Source organism: Chenopodium quinoa, unplaced genomic scaffold (genome assembly GCF_001683475.1).
Source record: "Chenopodium quinoa cultivar QQ74 unplaced genomic scaffold, ASM168347v1, whole genome shotgun sequence".
In the NCBI taxonomy this organism is placed as follows: domain Eukaryota; kingdom Viridiplantae; phylum Streptophyta; class Magnoliopsida; order Caryophyllales; family Amaranthaceae; genus Chenopodium; species Chenopodium quinoa.
Genome location: NW_018743331.1, coordinates 5,814,919 through 5,825,864, shown reverse-complemented (window position 1 = coordinate 5,825,864; position 10,946 = coordinate 5,814,919). Strand labels below are relative to the sequence as shown.

General features: G+C 36.6%; 1 protein-coding gene across 1 annotated transcript; it reads left to right on the top strand.

Annotated features, from left to right (window-relative positions):
- The first annotated feature begins 3,042 nt into the window (after positions 1-3,042).
- Positions 3,043-10,296, top strand: LOC110737832 (tRNA-splicing endonuclease subunit Sen2-1-like). Its single transcript, XM_021918177.1, has 2 exons — positions 3,043-3,454; positions 9,364-10,296. The coding sequence occupies exon 2, from the start codon at positions 9,463-9,465 to the stop codon at positions 10,204-10,206; it is 744 nt and encodes a 247-aa protein (XP_021773869.1). The 5' UTR covers positions 3,043-3,454; positions 9,364-9,462; the 3' UTR covers positions 10,207-10,296.
- Positions 10,297-10,946: the final 650 nt, after the last annotated feature.

Below are 10,946 nucleotides of genomic sequence, written 5' to 3'. Positions count from 1 at the left end.
TTCATCATGATAAGGGGAAAAGAAAACTCAATCTCTCTAATAATTAGGTTAACTAAAATACTTTTTGGGCGAAAGTGGTCTAAAAGGGGATTTGGAGTATATACCCTATCTACTGATGGGCATAAAATGACTTTGTAGTCTTCAGCAACTCCCATTTTTGTAGTTGACCAGTAGGAACTAAGAGAGACAGTTGGTGGTTGGGATTGAAAAAGGAAAGGGTAGTGAGTAAGATTCGTGGTGGGGATTTGAAGTGGTATAACAGGGGATAAACATAATCACTAAGAGAATAAAGGGGTACAGTAGGCGTGTTCGACCTGGAGTTCAAATAAATGCAGGTGGTTGGTCCGCTCAAAAGAGGAAAATTAAAGAACTTCAAAGTTGAAGAGGGAGTGCAATGAATGTTCAGATATAATTAAAAACTTAAATAAGGAGAAATTGAAAACTCCAGCTTGGACAAACTTTGCCTCTCGAAAAAGCTTATATGGCAACACCCCTTCCACCAGCTCATTATAGTCAAAGCAAGTCAAATTATCTAGATTAGAAGTAATTGTAGGCCTATGCGAGAGTAATAAATCGGCAGTTAGGAGATTAAAAGGTGGAATAGTACTTGAATCAGAAGGGAAATGAGAGAAATAAGCCAGATTATGGACCCGCTTCTCCTTATTTTGTCCAACGGCGTTATCTTTCCAGGACCCCGTGGACTCAGAGGCTGTAACGCCTTGTTCCCTGTTCTCAACAACCTGGTTATTGTCCCCTGAACTTTCTCCGTTAGGCCTTTCTCGCGCATCGTTACACGGAGACTTACTCTGAGAGGAGCTTGGACTGTTGGAAAACTTCGCTTCTCGAAGCCGTTTTCTTTCCCTCTGGCTTTTCGTAGTAGTAGGGGGGCTTGTTCGTGTACACCAAGTTGTAGCATACCACCGCTTACGCTTCGGAGACTTCAGGGCTGGTTGCATAATGGATTTCCATAACTCTCCCTTATTTAGTGATGATTGTAAAGCCGGAATAATGATTGGGGGCAAGTTCTGTAGGCCACGTCGACTTCTTATCGACTCTCTACCTGCTGTGGAAACCTTTGTGCTGCTTGCTATATGAGCATATCCTCCCAAAGTTCCAGTGTTAGCCTTCCCAATATCACATTTGATTTTCTTCGATTGACCTTCCTCTGTTTCAAACTTGGCGTTTTGTGAAGTCAATTCCACTAAGATTATTTTTGGGACTCTGTTGCTTGACCCCGAATTTCCAGAGTTCCCCAAGTTGTCCGATGATGAAGAGGAGGAGTCATTGTTATCTTGACCATTATCTGGCCCATTTCCGAAATCTCCTCCCTCCTCCGACTGGATTCCTAATGATGGATTAGGAGGAGTATGTTCAGATGATGATGCTGTAGAGCTTGGGTGTGGAAAAATCTTCAAATTCACTCTTGTGGTTCTGAAACGCTCAATGTCCTCTAATCCCATAACTTTCTTCGAAAACAGAGGAGTCGGAGGCATGGTCACTAGTAGATCAAAACTTGAGCCACATAGCCCTCTTATGAAATAATTTAGTTCCTTATGGGCTAAGCTAACCGAAGTCCTGCACATTGGCTGTCTATGCCCTATCTATCCACTCCCATGATAAAATGTGAAAACACCTTTGTATCTTAGCCACACCCAAAGCGCTTTATTCGGCGTGACCTCATAGAAGAAGCCTGGGATCAAAGGTTTTCTTACAGAAATGTAAACCTTAGCCCTCATTACACTATAAGGCCTGTCATCTAGCGAGGACTGATCAATTCTTATGATTCTCCCAACTCTTTCCAAAATCCTTCTCGCAACTTGTGGCTAGCATTCTTCAGTTGGAATGCCATCAACTCTTACCCACATGGACGCTTCAGAGAAGTCCATTTCCAATACTTTGGATCCCGACATCCAAGCTTTGAAGATGATGAAAGCTCCCTTGTAGGAAGCCGATCCCATCAACATCAGATTATTTATTCTATCCTCTCAACAAGTGCAAAAGAAGAAGAAAAGGTCTTTGGAGTGACTTACTTTCTGGACAATAATAGCTCTGTTTGTTTTCTAGACATTATCAACCCAATTTTATATTTAAATTTCAGTAAACTCTTGTTAGGGAAATTGACTACCGGGTCACAAAAATCGCAACGAACTTGAACAAATTTACACTTCGAGGCCTGAACAAGATCACTTTCCCCAAGTCGACCCTGATTAAACACACCGAGTATCACGAAATTACTAGGAGATACAACGAAGACAACCACAATAGTGTGTAGTATATTTGTGGTCAAATGTAAAACAAAAAATCAGAATTTATGATGATGATAAATAAGACTTGCAAAAGGTTTCAAGAGAAAAAGAAATGATCTGAATTTTCTTGAAGATCAATCATCATACGTTCTTAGAACATATATATATTAAAGCAATTACAAAACCAAACCACCCCAAGAAACTAACGAAAAACCGTCAATTACAAAACAGAAAGGACACGCGCCTTGCCGAGCGGCAGCTGCCCTACCGGGCAGATATGGGTCCCAAAATCTGGAAGGTCTCGTGCCCGGTCGGGCGGCGATGGCCCTGTCGGGCAGTGAAGCCCTTAATTTCAAATTTCTTCTCGCGCCTTGTAGGGCGGAGAAGGCCTTGCCAGAAGATAAACCCAACAAATCTCTTCTTCCTTCTCGCGCCCGTTCGGGCGGTGGTGGCCCTGACCGGGCGTGTACCTACGTCATAAACCCACGCGCGCCCGGTCGGGCGAGCACCACCCTGATCGGGCGGCAGACCGGGCAGCGTTGATATCACTTCACTGAACTTTGCTTTCTCTTCAATGAAGCACATTCAACCTCTTTACCAAGGTTAATTGCTTTAATTAACTATTTAATATATATATACAACACCTTAGCCTAAGTATTACACATAAATAACATGAAATTAGTCTACCATTCTCTAAATTATTCAACAACTCTCTCACGTCTAGTACCGTAGCTACAATTGCAAAGCTGAATTTATCCACATCTACTGGGGTATCACATGAGAGTTTAGGGATGCCAGTACCCATTCTGGATAAATTATTCGGGTGATTTGATGGATTCATATCTAGAAGGATCGAATAGAAAGAATGGAGAGGATATGGAGAGATGAAGAGGAAGACACAAGATAGAAGGAAAAGTACTGCTTCTCTAGTTAAGCGACTAGAGATAAAAAAATTTGCAACTACTATTGCAACTAACACGGTAGTCCCTAAAAATACCCTTAGTATTGCCGCCAAAAAACACAAGAACCCAATTATCAGGTCTATCACTCCTTGTCCACGTACTGTGTCAGTACATACTCTTCTTCCTCAAAAAAATTAAAAAAAAAAAATTAAAAAAATAAAAACGAAGGCCAAGTTCAGAACTTCAGATGAAACCCGTCGCCGTCGTCTTCATCTGCCGCCGCTGCGCCACCACATCTCCTCCCAGGTTAGCTACGCATTCTTCCCCTTCCTATCGTCCATTCCATCTTTCTCATATTGCAATTTGCTAATTGCGATTTTAGGGTTATCATTGAGTTTTTTGTCCAATTTTATTTTATTTTAATCTGATTATTGATTGAATTGCGAATTGATTGAATTGATTTTCATCTGGTTTCCATTGCGAATTGCAAATTGATTGAATTGATTTTAATCTGGCTGCCAATTGCGAATTTTAGGGTTATCATTGAAGTCAATCAATGTAAAACCATTCAAAATTGATTTATTATGCAAAAAGCCTAATTATTTTTAATGTCTTTATGATTTACTATATACTTTGCTTTTAAACTGTCAGCTGCGTTGCAAATTAGGCAATATAGGTAATTAATGTAGTTTTTTTCATCTACAATTCAAGAGATTTAATCTGTATTGCTATTTCTTTTACTATATTTTACCATGTTGTTTGATTATTTTCTGTTGACATACGGTGACACAAATGTGTATACATGATTGAAAATCCCTCCATTTAAATTAGATTGCCCCAACTATTGAGTAGTGGGAAGGATTGTGGACTAGTGGTTGTTGAGATTTACTGCCACTCCAATGCATTTACTCTATGCAGAACTGAATGATGCCAGAATTAATTGTTCATAACTATATTAGTTATACCCACGCTTAATGCAGGATGATTTTCAGTATCAGCTTCTTGTGGCTCTTCATTATCTGTGATTAAAACTAAACTTTTGTCTTGCTGCACCAAAGCAAGTATCCTACTTCTTAAAGGAAAGAGTTGACTGTAATTATGCTGATGTGTAGCTGTCAACATGTTTCACTGCTAGGGAAAGAAGAGCTAGTTACTTGAGTTAAAATTCCTAGAAAATCATCTTCAGTCACTATCTCTTAGGTTTCTCATTAGAACTTCAGCTCCTACGCTTTGGAGTTAAGGATTTTATTAGTTTTTTTCATATACAATCGATATGTTACTTGTGCTAGCAAAGAGTGAAAGAAACGGAGCTGCCCATCAAGGGGTGCCCCTGGTGGGTTAATGAATAGACTTGAAAATAAGATGAGATAATGTGCTTTGTTTGTTTCATGATAAAAAGTTGCTGATTTATAATATTTTTTTGCACATTGAACAAGGGACTTGTTTTAAGGAAATTTTGTGGTTCTCAGTAAAGTTTTTGTGTTTACTACTTTTCCTCCTGTATCGCTCATGTTTCTTTGCTGCTGGTTGGTTGTCATGACAATGGTTGTGGGTGGTTGCTTGAGTGATGTGATCTTAGTTAATTGAATTGTGGGGCGGCAAGTTAGGGGCTAGAATAACTGTAGGTTAATTGAGTGGGGAAGTATTTTCTTTCTTTGTTGCTGAATTGTGAAAAATCTGTTTGGATGCAGCTTGTCATGACCTTCCCCAAGTATTATCTGTATAGCTTTTCATGATCTGGTTATGTCTGCTTCCCTGTTTCTGCATTTAGTGGTATATTGTAGATTAGTGAGGCGTATTCTAATTACAGATAGCCTGGCATCTAAATAAGTATAGAAGATAGTTCGTAAGTCTTATCAAATTATAAGTTATTGTACTTTCTGGTAAGTTGATTGTGGCTTTTCAGTATTTTGACCCGAATTATTATTTTGGCAAGTATGTCAACGAATAGGATAATGTTTCCAACCATTTAAAACTCTACCAGAAAGTTATTGAAATTATGATTAAGTTAAGCTTATGTTGTTTTATAGTCCTCTTAAACATTTAAAGAAACACTAGATCGACTATCTATCTGTAGCCCATAATTGTGTACTAATTTAATTACATATATAATAAGAATAAATTACATATATAAGAACACTATATTACATATGGGTGTATGATTAACGGTGTCGTTTCATAGTTAGGATCATGGAGAAATTGAATCGAAAATGGATGTATGAGAGATTGGAAGTCGACTATCTACCATTTTTTTTGTGATTGATATTGGTCGTCACTAAATTATAGTCTCCAAATAGTGATAGTCAGTCGCAAAAATTTAGCGACTGCATATTTGTTTTAGAGACTATTGGTTAGCTGCAAAATAATTAGTCTCAATAGTCGCTAATCTGTCGTAAAAAGTTAGTTTTGTAGTCGCAAAAGTTTGGTCTCATATGTAGTTGCTAATCCGTCGCGAAAAAAAATTAGTCTCAATAGTCGCAAATCCGTCGCAATAAAAATAGTCTCCGTTGTCGCAAAAGTTTGGTCTCGTAGTTGCAAAAGTTTGGTCTTGTAGTCGTTAATCCGTCGCAAAAGTAGTCTTAAAACATTGGCCTCCGTATTTGCTAATCTGTCGCAAATATTTTACGACGGACAATGATTTAGTTGCTAAAATTTGAAAGTTAGTCCTTAAGTCTCTAAATGGCAGTTGCAAAGGCGTCAAAAAATTTGCGACTGTTCAAAAATTAGTCGCAAAAATGGATTTGCGACTAGGTCTTTGGCAACTAACCAAAGTAGTTGCAAATCCGTCGCAAATCCATTTTTGCGACGGATTTGCGACTACTTTGGCCGTCACTAATTACCCTTTTTTCTTGTAGATCTAACTAGTTGGTTTCGAACTTGAGTATTTTCAAGATCCCTTATCAACTGTTCGTTCAGTCGGTGATGTTTCTCTACTAACAGTTTTAATCACCAAACAACTTATGTTGCAAGGCCGCATTTTAACAAAGTCGTAGTAGTGGCACTTGAAGTGTTATCTATGTCCAGAATGACACGGGGGTTGGGAGGGGCAGGCCGTTTTCAGGGGTAAAGGGAGGTGGCTGGTCGGTTTCCGGTGGGCTGGGGGTTGGAGCTAGGGATTCACGATGGGGGAAGGCTAGGGGAGGTGGTGTTTGCTGTTAGGGTTCTTTTTTTTTTTATTAAATAAAAATTTGGACCAATCACGTGTCATGGTTACCTTGTATAACAGGTCGTTGACTCAGTGTTGACCGGTTGGGCCCACCGGAGATAAACTCATATCAAAGGTGAAACTATTAAATAATAATCAAAAGTTGAGACTATTTAAAGTAAATTGGCCAAAGTAGGGTTTTATTAAAGTGAATTTTTCCTTATAAAAAATAAACCAAAATCCGCAATTTGTTCGCTTTCAAATTCTTCAAATCTGGGTTGCTGAAGAACAGAACAGCAGTTGCAGCTCGTTTAACCAGAAGAATTCCATAATATTTGTATAATTCTCTGTCTAAATTATTTGTAATTGATTTCAAAATATAATTTGAATATTAAATTTGGTGGCATTCCTATGTTTGACTCCCGTCTCATTAATTCATACTTTGCTTTTCATCTGAAGTTTTATGTAAATTCAACTTTAATAATCCTCATAATGTTTTTTTTTTTTTTTTTTTTTTTTTTTTTTTTTTTTTTTTGTGTGGCAGAAATCTACTTCATTGATGTATGAATAATATGATGTGTAAATGTATTGATGAATTAATTTTTGGTCGTGGGTTATAGTCTTAGTATAATAACACTTAATCTCATAATTAGTTAGATTTGTTGAGTTATTGAATGTTTAATCACTTATTTTGTTGTTCTAATTTGTTAATTATCGAGTAAAATAGGAGTCCTAGATTTGTAGTAATTTGTTTGTGAATATGGTGAATTGATTGCTCTAATTGTTGTACTAATAATGGACATAGTGGTAATTTTTTGTGCTAATCGATTGATTTATGTTGGTGTTGTATGAATTAGGCTCTTATCAAACGTATACATTCCATCATAATTTTAGAAAATGAAATCAATAGCATATTGCCCAATAGCATGGGAGATGGACTATTATATGATACTCTATATATATATATATAGGGTCAAATGAGAAGGACCTTATAATGAGAAGGATGAGAAGTAATCTAGTGCGTTCAAATAGAATGATCTAATGGCCATCATTATATAGTTCATTAATGGCAAATCTGTAAATAATATAAAAACTTATTTTCCCCAATTACCTTTCTCTTTTCCATGTTCCTCTCCATCTATTTTCTCCATCTTCATCACTCTTTTGATCTTCTCCACCTTTTTTTTTTTTTTTTTTTTTTTTTTTTTCAAAAGATCCAATAATATTTGAAATTTTCCCCTATTTATCTCTCTTTTCTCCCTGATCATCTTTTTTCCCCACCTTTTCTCTCTCTCTCCCCTCCATGATCATCTCTTTTCCCAACCTTTTTCTCTCAGATTAAAAAATAAAAATAAAATACATGACTGCAATTTGTGAGTCGTGGACGATAACAGGAATTCAAGAGATTGGAGCAAGAGTGAAATTTAAATATGCATAATTTTTAAACTGAACATGCATTATTCTTGTAAAGATTGTGCATATATTGCTAATGATCTGTGCATATTTATTGAGTTAATGTGCAAATTTTTTGTACTAAAGGTGCATATCTTTTAAATTAAATGTGCATATTGTTGAATGTTCTCTTGACGATTCTATTTATAATCTAAATTTTGGCCGATTAATCCTTATTATTGGAGTTGCAAGTCTTTCATGACCACAATTACTTTCTCGATCGTCTCTATAATTAAAAGTTAGAACTCTAGATACGTTTTAATGGAGAAAAGAAAAATATTTCATCAACGACAAACAATGGGGGAAATAAAAGTAAAAAATAAATGTGCATAATGTTTGAGTTAAACGTGCATATTTTATTTAAATGTGCATAATTTTTAGGAGAGAGAAAGAGAGATAAAAGAATGAGTAAGAATCCATGTAAGAAGCTGTCATCGAGAAGGAGAAAAGGTGAAATGCAAAAACTGGTTAATAAATGTGCATAATTTTCAAACTAAATGTGCAGATTTTTTGTACTAAATGTGCATAATATTACTCTGATGAAATTTGATGGTTGGATATATTTGTATGTTCAAGATTCTTTCTCATCCTTCTCATTAGATCTCAACGGTCCAAAAAGGAGGCTAGCTCCTAACTGACTACAAAGAGAATGTTTAAACCTCTTAACCATACTAATACAAGAACTAAAGCGGGGATTGTGGATACAAATGTTGAGAACTGCTTGACAATTTAAATAAGGGGGCTGAGAAAATCCATCGCCGGCACTAGCGATAAGATGTTCCAAGCTTGATCCCTTGCGTTTAGTGTATTAATTATCTTTCTTTAACGTCATTATATGGTTTGCTTCCCCTCTTCCTAAATCTTCATTGATTGTCAGTATGGTTAATTTATGGTCAATTTATGGTCCTTTTAAGGTGGATTTTTGAACTATTGGCTGTAAACTTGTAATTACTGAAGTTATGAATGATTGTATCAAGCAATTATGTTGCTAGAATTTTGCAATTTGCACTTTATGTTGGTGTTCTTAAGCAAGAAGAATTTTATGTGATTTTTTTGTGCACCTTATGTGATTTTCGAGCCTACTTTGACCATAAAGTCAAATTTGGTTGCTAATGTGTTTAAGGCTTTTGTTTACATGTTTATAACCTTTATGTTAGGATTGAACTATGATATGGATTATGGATCATTTCTCCTTGGCCCTGGATGGCTGTCCCTTTTCCAATATATGGGACAGGCCTGGTGGCATAATGTTGTGCTGAACATGTTTTGCTGAAGAGTAATTTTTTTGGTCAGTATTCTGCAAAGAGTTTATCCTTACCATGCTTTATCTCTTCAGTTACTGCAATTTGAAGTGTAAGCTAATTGATTGATAACAAAGCCTTTAAATGAATTATTTACTAAATATAATAGTGAAGTTGCTGAAGTCTAACCCGGGTTATCATTTGAGGCATTCATGTATTGTTAGACTTGATGCATGAATTTTTATATAGGTCTTCTTTCTTATATTAAGTAGTTAATATGCATTTGCTTTGCTTGAATGCTTGATTGCCTGTCATTGTGAAGCATTATGCTGTTGCTGACCTTCATGTTACTCAATAAGAGATTTCTCCATTTACAGCTAGATTGACTTGGATGTGAGTTCAAGATTGTGATCATAGAGTTAACGTTACAAAAGAAAATGTGGATGCACATGACTGAATTCTTATTCTGAATAGAAATGGGTCCACGGTGGAAAGGAAAAGATGCAGAAGCAAAAGCTTTTGCAGAACCAATGTCGGGAATAGTTTATGCACTTCAATCATCTCTACACACATCAGAATGCAAGGGATCGATATCTGGATGTAGGGTGCTTTTTGAAGCAAATACAGAACAATCTGAACTTCTGGACCGTGCATGTTTTGGTCAGGTTATTATGACCAGCCAAAATGATACACACTGGTATGAATTTACATTACAAGAAGCTTTTTACTTGTGCTATACATTGAAGTGTTTGAAGATTGTAGGAGGCGATGGTGTTGTAAAACCTTATGAGAACCTGTGGCACTTCATGATTTCAAAAGTTGAAAAGTTTCCCGAGTATTTCAAAGCATATGCCCATCTAAGAATGAAAAATTGGCTAGTTAGGTCAGGATCCCAATACGGTGTTGATTATGTTGCTTATCGCCACCATCCAGCTTTGGTCCATTCCGATTATGCTGTTCTTGTACTGTCAGAAATAAATGGCATCTCCAGTGGACGGCTGAAGTTGTGGTCTGATTTGTATGGTACAATTCGGCTTTGTGGTGGTGTTGCTAAGACATTGCTAGTGTTACATGTTCTAGGCATCAGTAAAGACAATTCTCCAGTGTGTTTGGAGAATTATGAAATAGAACCGCGTATAATCTCTAGATGGATTCCAGAGAAAACTCGTGAAAAGAAAACAGATTCTAAAATTTGTAGTGAAGCTAAAACACATACTTGATGTTTGAAGTGCTATTTATATGATAACTATAGCAGCGTACATTGTTTTAGATTCTACTAAGGTATTATGCAACTTTTAGTCCTCTTTTAACAGGAGTACCAAAGAGGTCGTAGCACCCCTCTGTTTGGCATTGTTTGCATTGATCTTGTTTTCTATAATTTTCTAAGACAGCCATTCAACAGCTTCATTACTTGTCTGTCTATTGAGATCAACCTACATAGCCACAATGGTGCTCAGGTATTTTAGAATTCGATATAGATTGTCCTCATCAGGTATTCTCATAATAGGTCAGATCTCTAATTTGCCCTCTTCCATGGTGTACCACATTCATTTCTCAAAAATGTTGGTTACGTAGGTTTCTGAGCTGCACTAATGATATAGATTTGTCATAGAACATATATGCGTATCAGTCTCTGCTAATCGTTGTGAAGATTGTTTCCCATTGTCGGCATTAACTTTGTCGTTGCTCAAGCCAGCATATCAAGCTAGAGTGTGTATGAAATTGAAAGTTAAAAGATCATTTACAATTTAGGCAGAAGTTGGTTTGTAAGGAGTGGCGCATTGTCGCACATCCTTCAACCATCCTGTGCTTGAACTTTGCTACCCTCACATAACTGTTTGGATAAATCAAGGTCGTCATGATGTTGCCTAATGGACTTTTACACATTATGAACCTTTTCACCTTTAGATATACTGTAAAATATAAAGGGTAAATAAATAAAAAAAATAATAATAAAAAA

Coding starts and splice junctions, on each gene's coding strand:
- LOC110737832 (XM_021918177.1), top strand. CDS start 9,463: ATGGGTCCACGGTGGAAAGGAAAAGATGCAGAAGCAAAAGCTTTTGCA.